The sequence below is a fragment of the Hemiscyllium ocellatum genome, chromosome 23, assembly GCF_020745735.1.
Source record: "Hemiscyllium ocellatum isolate sHemOce1 chromosome 23, sHemOce1.pat.X.cur, whole genome shotgun sequence".
Taxonomy (NCBI): Eukaryota; Metazoa; Chordata; class Chondrichthyes; order Orectolobiformes; family Hemiscylliidae; genus Hemiscyllium; species Hemiscyllium ocellatum.
The window spans coordinates 41542025-41563172 of NC_083423.1; the positions used below are offsets into that span (position 1 = coordinate 41542025).

Here is a 21148-nt window from a genome sequence, read left to right on the forward strand (position 1 = left end):
TAGAATGGCCAATACACCTAACCTGCACATCTCTGGACTATGGGAGAAAACCGGAGCACCTGGAGAAGACCCACATAGACACAGGGAGAATGTGCAAACCCCACACAGTCACCCGAGGCTGGAAATGAACCCATGTCCCTAGCGCTGTGAGGCAGCAGTGCTAACCACTGAGCCACCATAAATCACAAACTTTTAAAGTGTGTACTGATTATAACATAATTCCAGCTGCATTAGTTTAAATGACATGATTTTCATATGACACAGGATTGCATGAGAACGGTGCGACTCCATTATAGCAGAACTGACTGTGGTGCATTTTCAGAGTTACTCACTACCACATGAAGAAACACATCGGGTTCCATCCTCAGACAGCATTAATCCATTTTCACAAAAGCAGCCTTCAATGCGTTCATGAAGTCTCTCCCCATATTTCTTCTCACTGAAAAGAAAGATTGTAAATGTATGTCATGTTTATTCAAAAGTGAAGGAACTAAAGGCATGGCAGGATTTTTTAAAAAAAACATTTCTCAAACCGATACTTCAAAATATCGACATCTGCTGTTAAAAGCAATGATCCTAATTTGGATAATTCAGAATGTATGATAAATACCTACCCGTCCTTACAATAATCATGATTGTATTTGGCGCAGGCTTTATAGGTGAATCCCTCTGTGCAGGCGTGTGCTTAAAATAAAATGCAAGAACAAGTTAGATAGGGACATTCAAAATACTGATGTTAATTACAATTGTCAAAACCAGTGTGGCTGTTTGGATAATAATTATGTTTGGAATAGGATTACTGCTTTGATCTTTCTGCTCATTCATCTCAAATTGACCCTTCCTGTTCATGCTCGGAAGACAGGAACTCTCCTTTTACAGTGCACGGCCTCATGGGTTTGCCCATCAATAGCCCTCAGCTGTTGGTTTATGCTACTACAGAGATCAGTAGCCTCCTGAGAGTAAGCATCAGCAAATGCACTCTCATAGCAGGATCTCTTAGCTTTAACACAATCCTATATCATTACAATTATCCTTCAGTTGTCAAAGCTCAGAAGGTTCAGCTTGTAGTCATGTAATGATGCAAACTCTCCCTCTCTTCCTGTGTGCTACTGTTTACCCAAATAATGCATAAATTATATTAGTCGAGTACTCAAAATGGGTCTTCAAGGCCTTAAAAAGTTCACAAAGCTTGCTTTTCTTCTCATAAATGACATCTAGGTACAAAGTGCTTCTAGCACTCCCTCTCCATTAATGAGAACAGAGTTGTGACTTATCCATTTGTGATTCTTGTCCAATTCTGGAAAAAATCTCATCATCTTACCATTGACAACAGAAGAACTGTTAATTCCCTTCCAAATCTTTCTTCATGTTGAAATGAGTTGACACTAAAAACTGAAAGCAATCATTTCATACTCAACCATTGATTCGTTGTAGGAAACAGTAGGCAAGTGTCTTAGAACCTGGCTCCTGTGTAAAATGCAGACAATGAGCAAATGAGCTTGACCACACTCTAACAGGTCAAACCTCTGCTCAAAGCTGCTCTGAAACATTTCCAGCCAGAAGTCCATAGGACTTGGCTGTCCTGTGATGGATCATTGCACATCCATTGGCTGTCTTCAACCTGTCAATCCAAAGGCTGCTGAAAGGGCAGATCAGTTCATTGACTTTCCTAATGAAAATGATTTCTGCCTGAATCCAATCACTAATCCTGTGGGATTAATGATTAAAAAAATTCAGTTCAGGCTCAGTTTTCTGACTCCTGAAACATTCTGATCACTTCCATGTTAACAAATCATACCGAGACAAATCAATGGGAACATAACTTCACCAGTTCCTTGATTCCATCTCTCTAATCTAAATAATGTGGATACAAATTTAATATATAGATATTTAATTTGAAGTTTTAACAATCATTTTATAGGTTCATAGCACTCACGACATAATCCGTTTGTTGAGTTTCTCCAGTCAACACATTTCCCTGCTGCAATACAAGTCTTGGCAGCAGCTTCCAGGCTAGAACAGTCTGTCTCTGTAGAATTCACGGCACAATGATCATCCAGACATGCTGTGATGTAATCACTCAGTTGTTTTTTTTCTCTGCATTTTTTGAAAGCCCTGTAAAATGGGAGTGTAAAACCAATTAAATATCAGGAACAGCCAAATAATTCCCCTCCTAAGAAAGCTTTGAGACTTTATTCTAAGTATGAATTAGGCCTGTAATGCCCAATATATGGATAAGCACATGGATGATGATGGGATAGTGTAGGGGGATGTCTGAGAATAGTTCACAGGTTGGTGCAACATCGAGGACCGAAGGGCCTGTTCTGCGCTGTATTGTCCTATGTCTTATGTCCTATGTTTCAATGCACCGGCATATAAAATTCTTTCCCATGTTATCTTAGCAGCAATAAGACTATGTGAAAAAGAATTAACGTCTATGTTGAATAGTCATGATTTGAAGTCTGTAGTGTTGTGACAGAAGCTGGGGATTCCCTGTATAAAGGGTTTCAAGATGCCTTCAACATAGCTAGAGAGGTTCTCACATAGGGTCCCATTGCCTGATACGATGGGGCGTCCAGGGGTATTGGCTTTGTGTATCTTCGGAAGGCAGTAGAAGTCGCCTACGAGAGAAGTACGTGGGATGAGGATGCATAGGGAACTCTGAAGGACGGGATTCAAAGTCCTGATCAATGTGTTTAGTTCACGGGTCAGATCGGCTGGTAGTTGCCTGTAGTGTTCCTGGTTATTCAGTTGTCAGTACACTTCCTTGCAGTAATCTGTTCTATTCTAAATGACAATGGCTCCTCCTTATCTGCTGGTTTGATGACAATGTTGCAATTTGTTTTGAGAGCATGGATGGCATTCCATTATGATCAGGTAATATTTTGGTCTACCTTGTGGGTGGGGCTGATGAATCTGGCATTTACATACTTCCTGACAGTTTGAGCATACATGTCAAGCTCAGCGGCCCTCTGGCTGAATAGGCAAGAGAGGAACTCAAAGTGATATGTATGCCATTGCATAATTTCACAATTACCTACTGATGCAAAGCTGATTTATATTGTGTAATGCAAAATAATTAATATAATTATTTTAGTCTTTATTAAAAAAAAGTATTAGGCGCAGATACTCCAAGTGAATTATCAAGGCTGTTTCTAAAATAAAGTGTTAATGGCCTTAATTCTTCAATTATGTTTAAAATCCACTGGTCATGTGTCTATCAGACAAGCAGTTGAACAAATCACAGGGGGTTGTTTTTATTCAAAACAGCACGGCTGTTCAAAACAAGCTTCGCTGTACAAAATCAAACTTTTGTTTTGATCAGCTGAGAGTCATTTCTTTCAAATCCCCCTGATTGGTCACCTTGTCTGAATTCATGAAACTTTATTAATCTACAAAAGGACAACACCATTCCATTTATGTTGTTAACATCAAAATGGTATTTCCCAAAATGATTCACAAATAAATTGTAAGAAGGTGCATGTCAACGTTGCTCCTGAAACACTCTTCTACCTTTTAATGAATTATGAGCCATACTGGATGCTTCTCTCAAATGAATGGAAATGGCAAACAAGGCAAGTAGGTTACGATGGGAGAGGAATGGCTGCCATCCTGGAAGCAAAGCAACATTCAGAGATGGGCAAGTAATGTCCTTGGCCATTCAAAAAAGGAGCTGGTTAAAAAGCAGACAGTTAGCCATCACAATGAAAGTCTATTACATTTTCTATTTACCAAACAATCTAAAACACTTGGTGGGAAAAAAAGGTATGACTATAATATTTGCATAAAAACAAGTTGTCTTGCTGAGGAGATTGACCAGTCGCACTGACGAGATGACAGGACAGGCTGCCTCCATGCTTAAGCATAGGGGAAGAGGATTCGTCTCTACAATAATAAAGGGTGACAAATAGATGGTCATTACCAGCAGAGGCCCCTTTAAATGGGTCATGCTATGGCCACATTTAGACCATAGACAACTAGATAAAGAAGCAAAATTAGGCCATTCAGCCCATTAAGTCTGCTCTACCATTTAGTCATGGCTGATATATTTCTCAACCTCTTCTACCTGTAAACTTTGATCCCCTATCTAGTTCTGTCTTAAATACATTCATTATCATGGCCTCCACAGCCCTTTGTGGCAATGAGTTCCACAGATCCACCACCCTCAAACTGAAAAAAAATCCTCCTCATCTCAGTTGTAAAGGGTCATCCCTTTACTTTGAGGCTGTACCCTCAGTTCCTAGTCTCTCCTACTCGTGGGTGCAGGTTCCCAACCTCCGCTCTATCCAGGCCCCTCTGTGTACTGTAAGTTTCAATGAGATCACCCATATTCTTCTGGACTCCATCGAGTACAGATCCTGAGTTTTCAAAATTTCCTCTTACAATAAGCCCTTCATTCCTGGAATAATTCTTGTAAACCACCTCTGGACCCCCTCTAAGACCAGGCAAAAGTGAGGACTGCAGATGCTGGAAATTGTGGTGAGAATGTGGTGAGTCAAAATTGTGAGCCCAGAGTGTGGTGCTGGAAAAGCACAACAGGTCAAGCATCATCCGAGGATCAGATAAGTCAATATTTCGGGGGTAAGACCTTTATCAGGAATGAGGGTCCTTCATTCTAAATGAAGGTCTTTTGCCCGAAATGTTGTTTCCCGGATGCAGGAATACATGGCCTAAAACTGCTTGCAATATTCCATAAGTGGTCTGACCGGAGCCTTATACAGTCCCAGCAATACGTCTCTGTTCTTGTACTCTAACCCCTCAAAATGAATGCTAAAATTACATTTGCCTTCGTAACTTAGAACTGAATCCACAGGACTGAAAGATCTCCTACTGGGAAACTGTTGGCAGCATGGATGACCCTGGCAGTTGTTTCATGTGGCAGCTTTCTCTACCACATGCTGCCAGTGAAGTGCCAGTAATGGCCACACACTTTCTGGTCACTAGGTTTCTGCAAACTAGAGATTCCTGCCTCTGGTCGAATCATTCAAGCTCACTTCCTGTGGCCTTCTGCCATGATTTACAATGCCTTTGGCCTCCAGCATATGACTTTCTCCTTGACATAATAAGCATTCATTCAAAAAAGTTGTATGAAATGAATATCTGGATAAATTTGATCGCATTAATAAAACACAAAAAATATACGTACACTCCTGATAGGACATCACACACAGTTTTCCCAGATTCACATGGAGGGACAGTAGGAGGCACTTCACAAGACACATTTGTAGGAGCTGCTTGGCAATGTGGCTTACTAGGATCATCAACTTTCCAATCCAATGCAGTTTTGTGACAGCAGTCATCAGGTTCTATCTTTCCATTCTTTCTTACACATTCATCCTTTATATTTCTAGAACACGAACCTGTGAAATGGAAAATATTCCACATTGATAATATTAAAAATCACCCAGCACCAGGTTATGGTCCAACAGGTTTATTTAGAAGTACTAGCTTTCGGAGCACTGCTCCTTCATTAGTACACCATGGTTCACATCAATTAATATGGTCTATATTCCAAAATTCACATTTTTGTTGCTTTCAATTCACACTCCAAACTCTGTTGTCTAGCTTCCATCAAATTCTCTCCATGCCCAGGAGTCTGAGACTAAACCAGACAACAGTTTTTAGTCTGGTGTTGAGAATGACCCAGTGGTGAACTGCTGATCATTACAAAGACTCACTATTTCCACATGGATAACACTAACTGATCTTATCCTATCTCTAATAACTGATCTGATCCTGCTGCTGAATCCTTATTCATATCATCAGAATCTCTAGACTTGATTCCTCACTGCACTCTGAGCTGGTCCCTTCTCATGTCTTGAACCAACTCCTTGTGTCTGGTCATCCCTGTGCTCACTGACAAAGATTGATTCCCAATTAAGCAGCAGTCTGTGAGTAACATTTTATTTTTTGTTCTAAAGTCCCTTCATGAGCCCCCACAGAATCACTGTAAACTTCTAAATATTTGTGTTTATTGGAATTTGACCTCTTGAGAATCCTGGCACCATTACTGGGCATGGCTTCAGCTGCCAAAGCCGCATGTTCTGAAACTTCCTTCAAACACCTCTTCCTCCTCTCTTTCCTCATTTAAAACACCCTGAAAAACTACTTCTTTGGTCAAAGGTTTTGATCAGCTGATGTAAGACCTCTTTATGTGGTTTGCTGTCAAACTTTGTTTTGTAAAGTTGATGTGAAAAGCTTTGGAAGCTCTTAAAATTCAAAAGGCACAATATAAGGATAACTGATTACTGTAGTGTATACTACTGTTCTGTCACACATAAACATACCACATTGTCCTTGGGTGTTGTCTAAGAAGTACTGTTCTGGTACTTGAATGTGGAAGTTGTTTTTTTTGCCAGTGATTGTGGTTCGAATACCAGGAATAGAAATGGTTACTTGTTTGTAATTTTTTGTAATATGAAATCCTTCTGCATGATATGGAAAGCTCACTTCTACTTCATCGACAGTTACCTGTAAGAAAATTGACAAGAAGCCTATTAACACATCATTTGATGGCTCTATTCTTGAAAAGTTTATTGCCAAATCGTGCAAAGAGAATGACAGTACGACGAGAGATAAATATTTATGAAGGAATTACAAGGTCCATTTTGAACTGGGGACAAGCTTTTACTCAGTTTAATGCCAGTTCTACCATCAGCAAATGCAGCAAAATAAAAACGGTCGATTGAAAATACATGATGCTTGGGTGAAGCTATCCAAATATTATCTGCAACCATAAACTTGAGAGAAAACCTCACCTGGGCTGGGTATGAACACAATTTTCAGAATTCACTGCATTTTCTTCACACATCAATGTTTATGTCATGACAGAATAAAGAAACAAGACACTGATCCTGATAATGATTAATGGCTGTCATATTACACAGCATATATAAACACATGAATACTTACTATGGGCTTTTGTCGGTTTTTAGCTGAAAAATTAATGATATGCCCACTGTAGTTAATAATGAGCGATTTACGGCAGCGCTTGGATCTTTGTTTATTGCAGTCAGAGTTATCAAGTATCACAGAGAAATTGTATCTTGGAACCTTTTCTTCTACGAGAACATATGCACAATCTTCGAGGAATTTGTAGTATATTCCATCAAAGGTATGATAATGTTTTCTCCCCCATATTTCACAGTTACCTAAAATTAAAAAGAAAATGCTATCTATCTTTAGATAAAAATGATGTGATATGAATATTATTTATGAACAGAAATTCAGAAACAATGAATTTGAATTAATCATAAAGCTACTTACAATTACAGTCCCATGTCGAACAGCAGCCATCTTCAGTTGGGACAGAGATGGGGTCTAATTGACTGTAACATGTCGGTTTCATGGGTATCGTACAGTTAACCTGTGTAATTTTATATGTTTGTGGCATAACACAGGTAATGGTCTCACAGTTCTCTTTCCAAGTTTCATTGCACTAGGATAGAGTAACAAGTAAATTAATACATCAGCAAACATTCCGATTGGTTGAACTGTTTGATATTGATTTCACATTATTGATTAGGAAAAGAAACAGCTTTCTCTCTTCAATGATAACAATTTTACTGAAGCCACAGCACCACATCAACTAGGTTGTTCTAATTCCTGATTGTTGCTGAATATAATGTCGCTCTTGGAATGCATGCACTGTTTTCTGTATCAATGTTTGGATTATATTGAGGTGAAGTGTAAAATGTAAATCAGACATGTCAGGAGGCTATAGCCCTGCTCTGCCTTCTCCAATTCAGGAAGGTGATGTGCATTAGAAGGTCAACAAAACATCTCAATTTGTTCCATCTGTTCATCAGCTTCACCCTGTTATACTCTCAGAAGTGGAAATGTTGATTGTGAGGGGTGGTGCAGATGCAAGGTGAAAGATTTGGGCTAGCGATGGGAGACAGGCAGTTTTCAGCTTCAGAAACAAGGATCCCCTCAAAAGAAAATGTATGAAAAAGGGTGAAGAAATGGTTATGGATGTTGTTTAGAGAAGGAAGACATCCAAATGGCATTACTTCCATCACTGTAAATGACATATTCCAAAGATAACAAGTGTCAACCTCGACTTGACCATTTAAATTATACTTAATCTAAGAAATAGATGCTCAAGGTGCTTCGCTTGAGAGATGTGTAATTGGACACAAGTTGACATTGTAATGAGATGGGTTTAGTACAGACTTGGATAAAGATGTGGTCTTTAGTGTCTCTTTTGTGAGACAAGGATGGAATTCCCGATATAGGATCCAGAGAGCTGAAGGTGTAGTTCCTGATAATCAAGGCAAGGGAATGTGGCTAAGAGCCGAGAGCTGGTGGCATGTGAAGCAAATTGACACAGAGCTGGAGGGGTTTGCAGAGATAGAAAGGAGTGAGAGCCAGGGAGGAACAGTGTGACGAGGATGAGAATCTCATCACTGAGGCACAAGTCAAGCAGGAGCCAGTGGAGAGTCAGTATGACAGGAATGTTGGGAAACAGGACTTGATGTGAGGTGGGTATGGGAAAGAGAGATTTCGATGATTTTTGGTTCCTGGAAGGTCAGATATCTAACAGGATGATATTGAAGTAGACAAGCCTGGATGTAATAAAAACACAAGTGAGAGTTTACGCAATCAAATTGAAGCAAAGACACTGCTATTAATGTTATAAAGGCAGCAATTAATAATCTGAATCCTGGAGAAGAAATGGTTTTAGAAGATTAGGGGAGGTCAACTTGGTTGTGGAGGGTGTGAACTGATGGTTTCGGTCTGAGCTGGTGGTGACAGACAGACATAGAAAATGCAAGAAACTGCAAGTTTCCTGACTGCTGTGAAAAGTGCTGAAATCCATTTATTAGAAATATAGTGATTTAAGTATTAACTTACTACAGTGTTAAATTTATTAGTAATTCTATGCAACTTGATTACCTTTCTTGGTGGGTCTGAAGTACAGTAACATTCTTCAGGTGGAGTAGTGCTGGAGACAGGGGTAGTCGTGGTTGGAAGTGCTGTTGTTTCAAATGGTTCACAGCACACTCTAATGCGATAGTCGAAACATGAAAGGTCATCACCAGCTGGTTTAGTGCAGTTTAATCCACTGTTTAAATCACATGTCACTGTATCATTGGTTATACTGATCGGAGATCCTGGAAACTTGACGGCTTCACATTGAATATTCGTTATCCGGTTTGTAGCAGCTTTACACACATTTTGAATTTGTTCATGATCAAGTGGAGAATTAATAGTTGGCGTATTTTTATTAATCCACTCAGACAAAATTCCACTGCAAGGAATCTCTGCAAAATAAAGGAATTCATGTTAATATAAAATACTAATTTCTACAGAATGTTCAATCATCTTCAAAGTTATGAAATAACTGAAGCCATTTTATAAACTAAAATATTTTGGAATACTTCCCTTATTGAGTACTTTAACATTACATTCTTGTAGAGTGTAATAGTCTGAAATCAAAATGGAGAAAGTGAGGACTGCAACTGCTAGAGGTCAGAGTCGAGACCGTGATGCTGGAAAAGCACAGCAGGTCAGGCAGCATCTGAAGAGCAGGATAATCATCAGGAATGAGGCTTGTGCTCCAGGAGTCTGAGAGATAAATGGGAGGGGAGTGGGGCTGGGGGGTGTGGTGGAGGTAGCTGGCAATGTGATAGGCAGATGAATGTGGTGGTAAAGGTGATAGGTCAGACAGGAGGGTGAAGCAGATAGGTGGCAAAGAAGGTTGGCAGGTCAAGAGGGCGATGCCAAGTTGGAGGCTTGGGACTGGGATAAGGTGGGGAGTGGGGAAATGAGGAAACTGGTGAAAACTACATTTATCTTGTGTGATTACAGGGTCCCAAGGTAGAAGATGAGGTATTCTTATTCAAGGCGTCAGGTGGTGAGGGTTTGGCGTTGGAGGAACCCTAGGATCTGCATGTCCTTGATGGAGTGAGAGGGAGAATTGAAGTGGTCAGTCACATGGCAATGGGGTTGGTTGTTGTGGGTGTCCCAGAAATGTTCTCTTATACAACCCGTAAATTGGTGTCCAGTCTCCCTAGTGCAGAGGAGACCACATCAGGCGCAATGAATACAATAGATAATGTGTGTGAAAGTACAGGTAAATTTTTGTCAGCTGTGGAAAGATCGTTTGAGGCCTTGGATGGAGGTGAGAGGGAAGGTTGCATAGGGTTTGCAATTCTTGCAGTGACAGAGGAAGGTGCCAGGATTGGGACGGTAGGGGGTGTGGATCTGACAAGAGAGTTGCAGAGGGAATGGTCTCCCCAGAACATAGATAGGGGTGAGGAGAGAAATATATTCTTAGTGGTGGGGTCTGTTTGTAGTTGAAGAAGTGGCGGATGGGGATGATGCAATGTTTCTGGAGGTTGGTTGGGTGGAAGGTGAGCACTGCAGGAGTTCTGACCTTGTTGTGATTGGAGGAGCTAGGTTCAAAGGTGGACGTGTGAGAAGTGGAGGAGATGCTGTGGAGGGCATCACCGAGCACATGGGAGGAGAAATTGTGATCTTTGAAGAAAGAGGCCATCTGGGATATTCTATGGTGGAATTGGTCCTCCTCCTAGCAGATGCGGCGTAGGTGGAGGAATTGGGATTAAGGGACAGCATTTTTACAGGAGGCAGAGTGGAAGGAGGTGTAGTCCAGGTAGCTGTGGGAGTTGGTGGGTGTATAATAGACGTCTGTGTTCAGTTGGTCACTGGAAGAGGAGATAGAAAAGTCTAGGAAGAGGAGGAGTTTGTCCAAGATGATCCAGGTGATTTTGAGATCAGGATGGAAGGTGTTTGTGAAGTTGATGAACTATTCAACCTCCTCATGGGAGCACAGAGTAGCGCCAATACAGTCATCGATGTAGCCAGTGGAAAAGGTGGGGAATGGTCATGTTGTAAATGCAGAAGATGGACTGTTCCATATACCTGACAAACAAGCAGGCAGAGCTGGGGCCCATGTGGGTGCCCACGGCAACCCCTTTGGTCTAGAGAAAGTGGGGGATTGGAAGGAAACGTTGTTGAGGGTGAGGACCAGTTCAACCAGTCGGATGAGAGTGTCAGTAGAAGGTTATGCCACTCCAATAGCTCTGTTTTGAGGCATTTTCTGTGTGTTAACAATTTGCCAATCTTTCCTCCCATGTTGTTTTCTTCCTGGACACGCCAAGAACTTCTATTGAACTGTTCCACATCTATGGACAAAATACTGCAGCATTGTGCCATTGTCTTGCAGTGGGATTCAATTACACCATCTTCTAAAAGCCTTGAACCAAGGCTGTGAGCAAGTTTTCAGCAGCCAGGAGATAAAGTTAAATTACACTCATATATTTTTAGTTTATTCATTCATGGGATGTGGGTACTGCTGGCTAGGCTACCATTTATTATCCATCCCTAATTGACTTTGAGAAGATGGTATTGTGCTGTTTTTTTGAAATACTGCAGAGCTTGAATTGTAAGCCCACCCATAGTGCATTTTGGAAGCGTTTCAAAATTTTAACTATGCAACAGTGGAGGAGATGCTGTGGAGTGGCAATATGGTTCCAAGATAGGAAAATGTGTGGCTAGGAGAGGATTTCAGGGTTCTTGGTGTTCCCGTGCATCTGCTGTCCTTGTCCTTCTCAGTCATAGAGGTCACAGGTTTGGAATTTGCTTTTGGAAAATCCTGTATGAGTTATTGCAGTATATCGCACAGTTTGTACGTATTGTTGGTACTTTGCATCTGTAATGAAGATCGTGAATGTTGAAAATAGTTAATGGACTTCCAGTCAAGCCGGCTGCTTTCTCCTGGATGGTGAGAAGCTTCTTGAATGTTGTGGACATGCACACATCCAGGCAAGTGGAGAGCATTTCATTACATGCCTGATTTCTGCCTTGTAGATGAAGGACAGTGTATGGGAGTCATGAGGTGACTTAGTCACTGGAGAGTTCCTAACCTCTGACCCACTGTGGTTGTCACATGATTTAGATGACTGGTTCAGTTCAGTTTCTAGTCCATGGCAAACCCAGGAAGGATTAAGGAAAAGTAATGACATTGAATGCCACGGGGAGATGGCTAGGTTCATATCTTTTGAAGATAGTCATTGCTTGTCATGAATGTTATTTGCCACTTCTCAGTCTGAGTCTGGTTGTTTCAGAATTAGCTATTGGCATGACACAGTGGCTCAGTGGTAAGCACTGCTGCCTCACAGAATCAGGGATCTGGGTTCAATTCTATCCTTGGACGACTGTCTGTGTGGAGTCTGCGCAGTCTCCCTGTGTCTGCATTGGTTTCTTCCAGTTGGTCCAGTTTCCTCCCACAGTCCAAAGATGTGCAGGTGAGGTAGGTTGGCCATGGGGAATGCAGTGTTATAGGGTAGAGGCTGAGTTTCTGTGGGATGCTCTTCGGAGAGGTGTTGTGAACTTGTAGGACAAAATGGCCTAATTCTTTGATTCTAGATAGCTTCTGGAATGATCCCATCAGACTGGAAAATAGCAAGTAAAACTCCTCTTTTGAGAAGGGAGGCAGAAACCAGGAAATTACAAGTTGGATAGTTTGACAACTGTCTCGGGGAAGGCACTATATTCAACCAGTAAGCAGATAGACCTGAAAACTTAGATAAACTGAAGCAAATTGGGAAGGATCAGCATGATTTTGTGACAGGAAAATCATAGTTAACCAGTTTATTGGAGTTCTTTAAAGGAGAAACACATGCTGTTAATAAAGAAGAATCTTGACATTCTGTACTTGAATTTCCAGAAGACATTTTACAGGACGTATGTTGTTGCCAGGTAGGAGCTTATGGTGTTGAGGGTCACATTTTAGTAAAACAATAGATTGGCTGGCTGGCAGATGTCAGAGAGCTTATATAAATGTCATTTTTTTCTGACTGGCAGGATGTGTGCTGAGTGCAGTCTCATAGGATTCTCTGCTGGCGCCTCAGCTTTTTACTGTGTATAACTTAGTTGAAGGGAGCGATTGTATGAAGCTAAACTTTCATATGACCTAAAGAGAGATTGGAAAGTATATTGAGAAGGTGCCATAAGAAGATTCAGATGAATATAATTAGATTAAGTGATGGGAAGAAATCTGGCAGGAGGAGTATAATGTGGAAAAATGCAAAGTTGTTCACTTTGGCAAGAGTTTTAAAAAATCATTAATGAAGTATTTCTAAATTGAGAAAAGACTGAAATACAGAGGGATCTAGGTGCTCTGGAGCATGAGTTGTTAAAACAAATTTGGAACTACAATCAGTAGTTAAGAAGTGGAGTGCTGTCTTTCATTATCAGAGGAATTTTATCTATTTTGAATACTATGTGTAGTCTTGGCTTCCTTATTTAACTACAGGATTTTTTTATTAGATCATGCCTGGAATGAGAAAATTGTTCTTTTAGGATAGTTTGGACAGATTGGATTTGTTTCTGTTGGAGTTTACAAGAGCAAGGGGTGACTTAATGAATTTTGTAAGATCCTAACTATACTTGGCAAGGTGGGATATGGAAAAGATGTATCCTCCTATGTGTGTAGATCCAGAACTAATGCCCACTATTTAAAAGTTAGGAGATGCCCCCTTCATGGGGTGTGGGGGAGGGGGGAGGTGGTGGCTATGGATTTTTGGTGGTTGTTTGACTTTGGTATTCCCTGCTTCAAAGCCAATGGAGGTGGTATAATTTAATACTTTTAAGTCAGGGTTAGATTAATTTCTTTGCCTAATGCTGATCATTGGGGATAGCAAGGAAAAAGGAGTTCAACTTGTGAGCATATCGTTAATGATCTTATTGAATGGTTCAGCAGGCCTGAAAAGCTCAGTGTCCTAATTCTGCTAGTAATTTATACATTGTCCAGTTCTTCCATCTCCATGTGAGATCCAGGGAACTTCCACGGAACTCCTTCCTGACTGCATACCACTGTGTCAGTACCTTTGATGGGATGGTGGCAGTGGTGTTTGAGGTTTCGTCTGTCGAGTTATGGGTATGACTATTGCTTGACTATAGTCTATGGGACAGTGCTCCCAACTTTCACACAAGATGCCTTTGATATTCGTAAGAGGGACTTTGCAGGATTGACAAGATTAGATTTACCTTTTTGATTCTGCTGTCTGGGTAGTCAGTCCAGTTTTATTCCCTTCTTTAGACTTTATAGTAGTCTGATACAACTGGGTAGCTTACTTGGCCATGTCAGAGGGCATTTAAGAGTTGAGGTTCCCTTTTGTCTTTTCTGGTGTCATTTCCTCTTTTTTGTTTTCTGGTTATTATTTTTTTATATATGTATATATTTAATTGTATATTAATGTGTGTACTTGTATGTATTACTTTGTAGTTTTGTAAAAAAAAGTTTCAAAATTTCCTTATTTTTTTCTTCAATAAAATACCTATAAAAAAAATGAAAAAAAAGAGTTCAGCTATTATGGTGGGTCTTTCATCTTTCGAATCTTACAAGGCAAGTTTGGATAGATTGAATTTGTTTCTACTAGATTTAGAAGAATGATTAATGAACTGTATAATTCTAGGTGAAGATTGAAAGAATTTTTCCGTTGTGGATTAGATCAGAATTAGGGAGTATTATTAAAAATTGGGGAACAGCTTTTTAGGAGAGAAATGAAGAGAGTCTTATTTCTTGTGCAGAATTGTGTAAAGATGGACAGAAGTGGATAGATACTGAAAATATGTTGCTAGAAAAGCGCAGCAGGTCAGGCAGCATCCAAGGAACAGGAAATTCGACGTTTCAGGCATAAGCCCTTCATCAGAAGTGGATAGATTCTTGGTAAGAGATTCAGAAGTTATCGGGAAGATGGGAATATGCAACTTGAAACATAATCAGACCAGCTATGATTTTAATGAATAGACAACCAGCCTCAAGGGCCTGAATGGCCTATTTCTGCAGCATCTGAGGCACAGGAAAGTCGATGTTTCGGTCAAAAGCCCTTTTTCAGGAGTGAAAGAAAGAAGCCTGAAGGCTCCACCCTGAAGACTCCCTGCCTTCAGTCCTGATGAAGAGCTTTTGCCTGAAACGTCGATTTTCCTGCTCCTCAGAATGTGCCTGATCTGCTGTGAGTTTCCAGCACCACTCTAATCTAGACTCTGGTTTCCAGCATCTGCAGCCCTCACTTTTGCCTGGCGTATTTCTACTCCTACCTCATACTCTCAGAAAGAGAGACACATGGGCCACACCAGGCAAGGATAAGAGATTTCCTACATTAATGATCTAGATGGATTTTTATGACAGTCAACCATAGTTTCACTATCTGCAGTTTAATTTCAGATTTATTAATTGAATTTAAATTTCACCAAGTGGTATGACCATCATCCCACCTATCATCCGTACACTCAACTCCACCAATTTTCAGATTAACTGCTCATATCCAATAAAGAAGAGTCCATTCATTAGTTGTGGAGATGACTGTGGTGGTTGTCTCTGATATTGTTGTGGTTTCTATTGAAGAAAAGCAAATGCAATCAAAAACTCTTACTACAGCTGCCTAAGCAAACAATTTCCAGACTAGTATAAAGCCTGTCATCTACAAACATAAATGACAAGCACTCCAAAACATGGCAGCATTTTGGAACTTCAGGCTTGTGGTACTGAATCCATTCAGTACATTTTTATCACAGAATGCTTACAATGTGGAGGCAGGCCATTTGGCCCATTGAAGACTTCACTGACACTTAAAATATCAATGCATTTTGAAAGCCAAATGGAATGTTTACCCACAATGACATCCAGCAATTTAATTCTTTCAGCATATGTAGAATCTTTTGCATCATCTCATCACACATTTGTAAAATAATCCTGTCACTAAAATCACAGAGGCTGACGACAAAATGCCTCATTTATGATGACATTTGTTTTACAGTTGAAATAAACCAAAATGAGATTTGGTCAATATTTCAGCCAACAATCTCTGGCTTTGACAATAATTTGAATTTGTTTCGAGAGCAAAGGAATGCACTTTCTCTGACAAGCAGTGGAAGATTAGATTAGATTAGACTTACAGTGTGGAAACAGGCCCGTCGGCCCAACAAGTCCACACCGACCCGCCGAAGCACAACACAGCCATACCCCTACCCCTACATTTACCCCTTACCTAACACTACGGGCAATTTAGCATGGCCAATTCACCTGACCCGCACATCTTTGGACTGTGGGAGGAAACCGGAGCACCTGGAGGAAACCCACGCAGACACGGGGAGAACGTGCAAACTCCACACAGTCAGTCGCCTGAGGCGGGAATTGAACCTGGGTCTCAGGCGCTGTGAGGCAGCAGTGCTAACCACTGTGCCACCGTGCCGCCAACATGATCCTTATGTCCAAGGCTCTTCTAGTATACATAATTGAAACTATCATTCACCTGCTGTGGTAGCCACAGTGGAGGAAGTTGTAGTTGGGGGCACTCTTATTACCGTTCGTATGAAAAGAAAATGATGTTTAAAAAAAAAGCCACGAGAGTCCAATGCAATTCCTGAATATGCTTTAATGGACATGCACCATATCCCAATCTGACATGCTTGGCAATTAAAATATGTTTAAATAACAGCACATGGTCAAAATGAATTGGACCAAATGTTGAACAGAAGTAATATGCTTTCATGGTGAGGCTGCTGAGGTTCACTTACTGTTTCTGCATTTGTACACTTGCCAATGATATCACTCACCAGTTGTGGAACTTGCTGTCATCTCAGTTGTGGTGCTTATCCCTGTTGTTGTAGTTGATTCTTCTAAACAACAAACAAAAGCATAAATCATCTAACCAATGCCTTCAATTCCAACTGGAGCGGCTTTGGGAGAAAAGTCAGGCTTGATGTATATTCAAAATAAAAAGGAAATGTATGAATAGGTATGAATTTATAGATTTCTTTTGTCTGCCACTTGAATTAATCCAAAACTCTCTGCAGACGAGGGATTATTTTGAAGTGCACAGGTGTTAATGGTCACAGTGTAGAAATAATATGACTGAGTTTGATTACAGTCAGATGAAACAAATTGCTAGAAGAAGAAAAGGTGACCAAGGTTTTTACTGGCCAAGAACTGAAGCTGTAACATTCCTTTCTAAATAAAAACAATCCTCAGGATTAATGAAAGAAGACTTCACTCATGGGATGTGGAACTGGCAGTAGAACTAGCTGTGGTTGTTGTCTCAGTTGTTGTAGTTTTTTGCTCTGAAAGAAAGAATCATTCACAACAATCAATCCATAGAACTTGAATCCTTTGTGGGAAACCACAGGAGATGGGGGGAGATTGGAAATAAATATTTTGCATCAGTGTTGACTGTGGAAAAAGACATGGAAGATATAGGCTGTAGGGAAATAGATGGTGACATCTTGGAAAATGTTCAGATTACAAAGGAGGAAGTGCTGTTTGTCTTGAAATGCATAAGCGTGGATAAATCCCCAGGACCTGATCAAGTGTACCCTTGAAATCTATGGGAAGCTGGGGAAGTGATTGATGGGCCTCGTGCTGAGATATTTGTATCATCGACAGTTGCAGGTGAGGTGCCGGAAGACTGGAGATTGGCAACCGTGGTGCCACTGTTTAAGAAAGGTGGTAAAGACAAGCTAGGGAACTATAGACCGGTGAGCCTGACCTCAGTGGTGGGCAAGTTGTTGGAGGGAATCCTGAGGGACAAGATGTATAAATATTTGGAAGGGCAAGGACTGATTAGGGATAGTCAACGTGGCTTTGTGCATGGGAAATCATTTCTCACAAACTTGATTGAGTTTTTTGAAGAAGTAACAAAGAGGATTGATGAGGGCAGAGCAGTAGATGTGATTTATATGGACTTCAGTAAGGCATTCAACAAGGTTCCCCATGGGAGACTTGTTAGCAATGTTAGATCTCATGGACTACAGGGAGAACTAGCCATTTGGACACAGAACTGGCTCAAAGGTAGAAGACAGAGGGTGGTAGTGGAGGGTTGTTTTTCAGACTGAAGGCCTGTGACCAGGAGAGTGCCACAAAAATCGGTGCTGGGTCCACTGCTTATTATCATTTACATAAATGATTTAGATATGAGCATAAGATGTATAGTTATTAAGTTTGCTGAAACGTACCAAAAGAATGTTGAAAGACACCAAAACTGGAGGTGTAGTGGATAGTGGAGAAGATTACCTCAGATTACAACTGAATCTTGATCAGATGGGCCAATGGGTTGAGAAGTGACAGATGGAGTTTAATTTAGAAAAATGTGAGGCGCTGCATTTTGGGAAAGCAAATCTTAGCAGGACTTATACACTTAATGGTAAGGTCCATGCTAAACAAAGAGATCTTGGAGTGCAAGTTCATAGCTCCCTGAAAGTGGAATCGCAGGTGGCTAGAATAGTGAAGAAGGCACTTGGTATGCTTTCCTTTATTAGTCATAGTACTGAGTATGGGAGTTGGGAGATCATGTTGTGGCTGGTCAGGAAATTGGTTAGGCCACTGTTGGAATATTGTGTGCAATTCTGGTCTCCCTCCTGTCAGAAAGATGTTGTGAAACTTGAAAGGGTTCAGAAAAGATTTACAAGGATGTTACAAGGGTTGGAGGATTTGAGCTATCGGGAGAGGCTGAACTGACTAAGGCTGTTTTCTCTGGAGCGTCGGAGGGTGAGGGGTGACTTTATAGAGGTTTACAAAATTATGAGGGTCATAATTTAGGATAAATTGGATAAATAGGCAAAGCCTTTTTCCTGGGGTTGGGGAGCCCAGAACTAGAGGGCATACGTTTAGGTTGAGAGTGTAAAGATAAAAAAGAGACCTAAGGGGCAACATTTTCACGCAGAGAGTAGAACGTGTATGGAATGAGCTGCCAGAGGATGTGATGGAGACTAGTACAATTGCAATATTTGAAAGGCACCAGGATGGGCATATAAATAGGAAGGATTTTGAAGGAAATGGGCCGGGTGCTGGCAAATGGTACTAGATTGGGTTGGGATACCTGGTCGGCATGAATGAGTGGGACCGAAGGGTCTGTTTCCATGCTGGCATCTCTATGGAACTAAATCAGTACCGAAAGAGGTTCAGAAGCAGACTGCAACAAATACACAGAACAGATAAGCATTTGGATCAATCGGCTTAACCCTGTCAGTTTTGTTATTCCTCTACTTCAATGTCAAGCTCTGCATCAAATGGTATCATTGTGAAAGATGAAGGTCATGACACTGATTTTTCAGTGTTTGAATTTATGGAAGGTGGATGAATACACATGTGCACATTCATCATTGTCATTATCATCACATCTCCATGATAATCAGTATTTTGCTTTGAGTGCTAATAATATGCAGTTACATTTTGTGCATCAGCAAAAATTTAAGGTCCAGAGTGGATGAATAATAAGAATGAATACTCAATACTGCAGACATTCAAACCTGGGTGTTGGGGTCCACTGGCACACATCACTTATTAACATTTATCTACATGCTGTGTGGGAATCCAACCCGATCCAAAACCAGGAAGATTGTCTGCTGGAGATTGAAGCTACAGATGTTGGTGATATTCAAGTCTCAGGCATATCACTTGATCCCACAAGCTCCTGAGCTGAGTCTTTGACAAATCAAACTGAGCTGACACTGGAATTTCACTGACCAGGGAGGTGAATTGAAACTAATTTATCTTGTTTCATTATTTATCATGTGGAATGAAAAAAGACAGCACACACCCGTTGTGGAACTGGCAGTTGAACGTGGTGTGGTGGTTATCCCTGTTGTTGTCGTTGTTTGTTCTGAAGTGAAACAAATGCAATCACATTCAATACGCCCAAGTTGGGAGAAGACATTATTGTGCAAATGTCAGCATCACAGAAACACAGACATATCCAGTGCCAGATACCCCGGTACCTGCCGTGATTTGGATGTGCTCGAGCACTGCTGACTTTTGTATTTTAGATTTGAAGTTAAGACATTGCTTCGCGAGGATGCAACTATTTATTTGTCAGAAGTGCCCTGATAAAGAACGAAAGTAACAATATCATTTCCCTCTCAGGCCTGGCTATTCCACAATGAAGCAATTCCTCACTCATCTCTAGTCGAAGCACTGGTAGAGCCAGTTGTAGTTGGTTGTATAGATGTGGTTGTTTCTTCTGAAAGGTATGAATGGTATTCAAAATCACCAGATGCTAACTTAGTTTAAAATCCACTCTTGCAATTTTAATCAAAAAGGCGAAGTGACCTGAGTTGCAGAAATGTTTCGACAATCTAATCAATGTATATTTACATGGCACCACAGGAATGTGAAATGGACAAGAGCTCTGAAGAATATTTGGACATACTTTCAGAGACAAGTGGTTGAAGCTATGAAGGCAATCTGATGTGAAAATACATTGTAATGTAATGTGAAAGGGGATGTTACTCACCAGTTGTGGAACTGGCTGTAGATCCAGTTGTGGTAGTTGTTTGTGTTGTAGCTGTTGATTCTTAGAGTCATAGAGTCATAGAGATGTACAGCATGGAAACAGACCCTTCAGTCCAACCCGTCCATGCTGACCAGATTCCCAACCCGATCTTGTCCCACCTGCCAGCACCCAGCCCATGTCACCCCAAACCCTTCCTATTCATAAAGCTATTCAAATGACTTTTAAATGTTGCAATTGTACCAGCCTCCACCACATCCTCTGGCAGCTCATTCCATAAACTGCGTGAAAAAGTTGCCCCTTAGGTGTCTTTTATATCTTTCCACTCTTACCCTAAACCTATGCCCTCTTGTTCTGGGCTCCCCAACCCCAGGGAAAAGACTTTGTCTATTTATCTTATCGATGACCCTCATAATTTTGTAAACCTCTATCAGGTCACCCCTCAGCCTCCGACGCTCTAGGGAAAACAGCACCAGCCTGTTCAGCTTCTCCCTGTAGCTCAGATCCTCCAGCCCTGGCAACATCCTTGTAAAGCTTTTCTGAATCCTTTCAAGTTTCATAACAACCTTTTGATAGGAAGGAGACCAGAATCGCTTGCAATATTCCAACAGTGGTCTAACCAATGCCCTGTACAGCCACAACATGACCTCCCAACACCTGCACTCAATACTCTGACCAGTAAAGGAAAACATACTAAATGCTTTATTCAATATCCTATCTATCTGCGACTCCACTTTCAAGGAGCTATGAACCTACAGTCCAAGGTCTCTTTGTTCAGCAACACTTCCTAGGATCTTACCATTAAGTGTATAAATCCTGCTAAGATTTGCTTTCACAAAATGCGGCACCTCACATTTATCCAAATTAAACTCCATCTGCCACTTCTCAGCCCA

General features: G+C 40.9%; 1 protein-coding gene across 1 annotated transcript in view; it reads right to left on the minus strand.

Moving 5' to 3' along the window:
- LOC132826614 (uncharacterized) overlaps positions 1-21148 on the minus strand; it is a 211727-nt gene that overhangs the window by 15618 nt on the left and 174961 nt on the right. The window contains exons 50-59 of the mRNA XM_060842569.1: positions 19922-19985; positions 16588-16650; positions 8899-9266; positions 7267-7438; positions 6913-7151; positions 6288-6471; positions 5147-5360; positions 1937-2115; positions 615-684; positions 333-439 (exon numbers count right to left, since the gene is read on the minus strand). Of these exons, the coding sequence (XP_060698552.1) occupies positions 333-439; positions 615-684; positions 1937-2115; positions 5147-5360; positions 6288-6471; positions 6913-7151; positions 7267-7438; positions 8899-9266; positions 16588-16650; positions 19922-19985 (1660 nt within the window). The remainder of the gene's footprint in view (positions 1-332; positions 440-614; positions 685-1936; positions 2116-5146; positions 5361-6287; positions 6472-6912; positions 7152-7266; positions 7439-8898; positions 9267-16587; positions 16651-19921; positions 19986-21148) is intronic.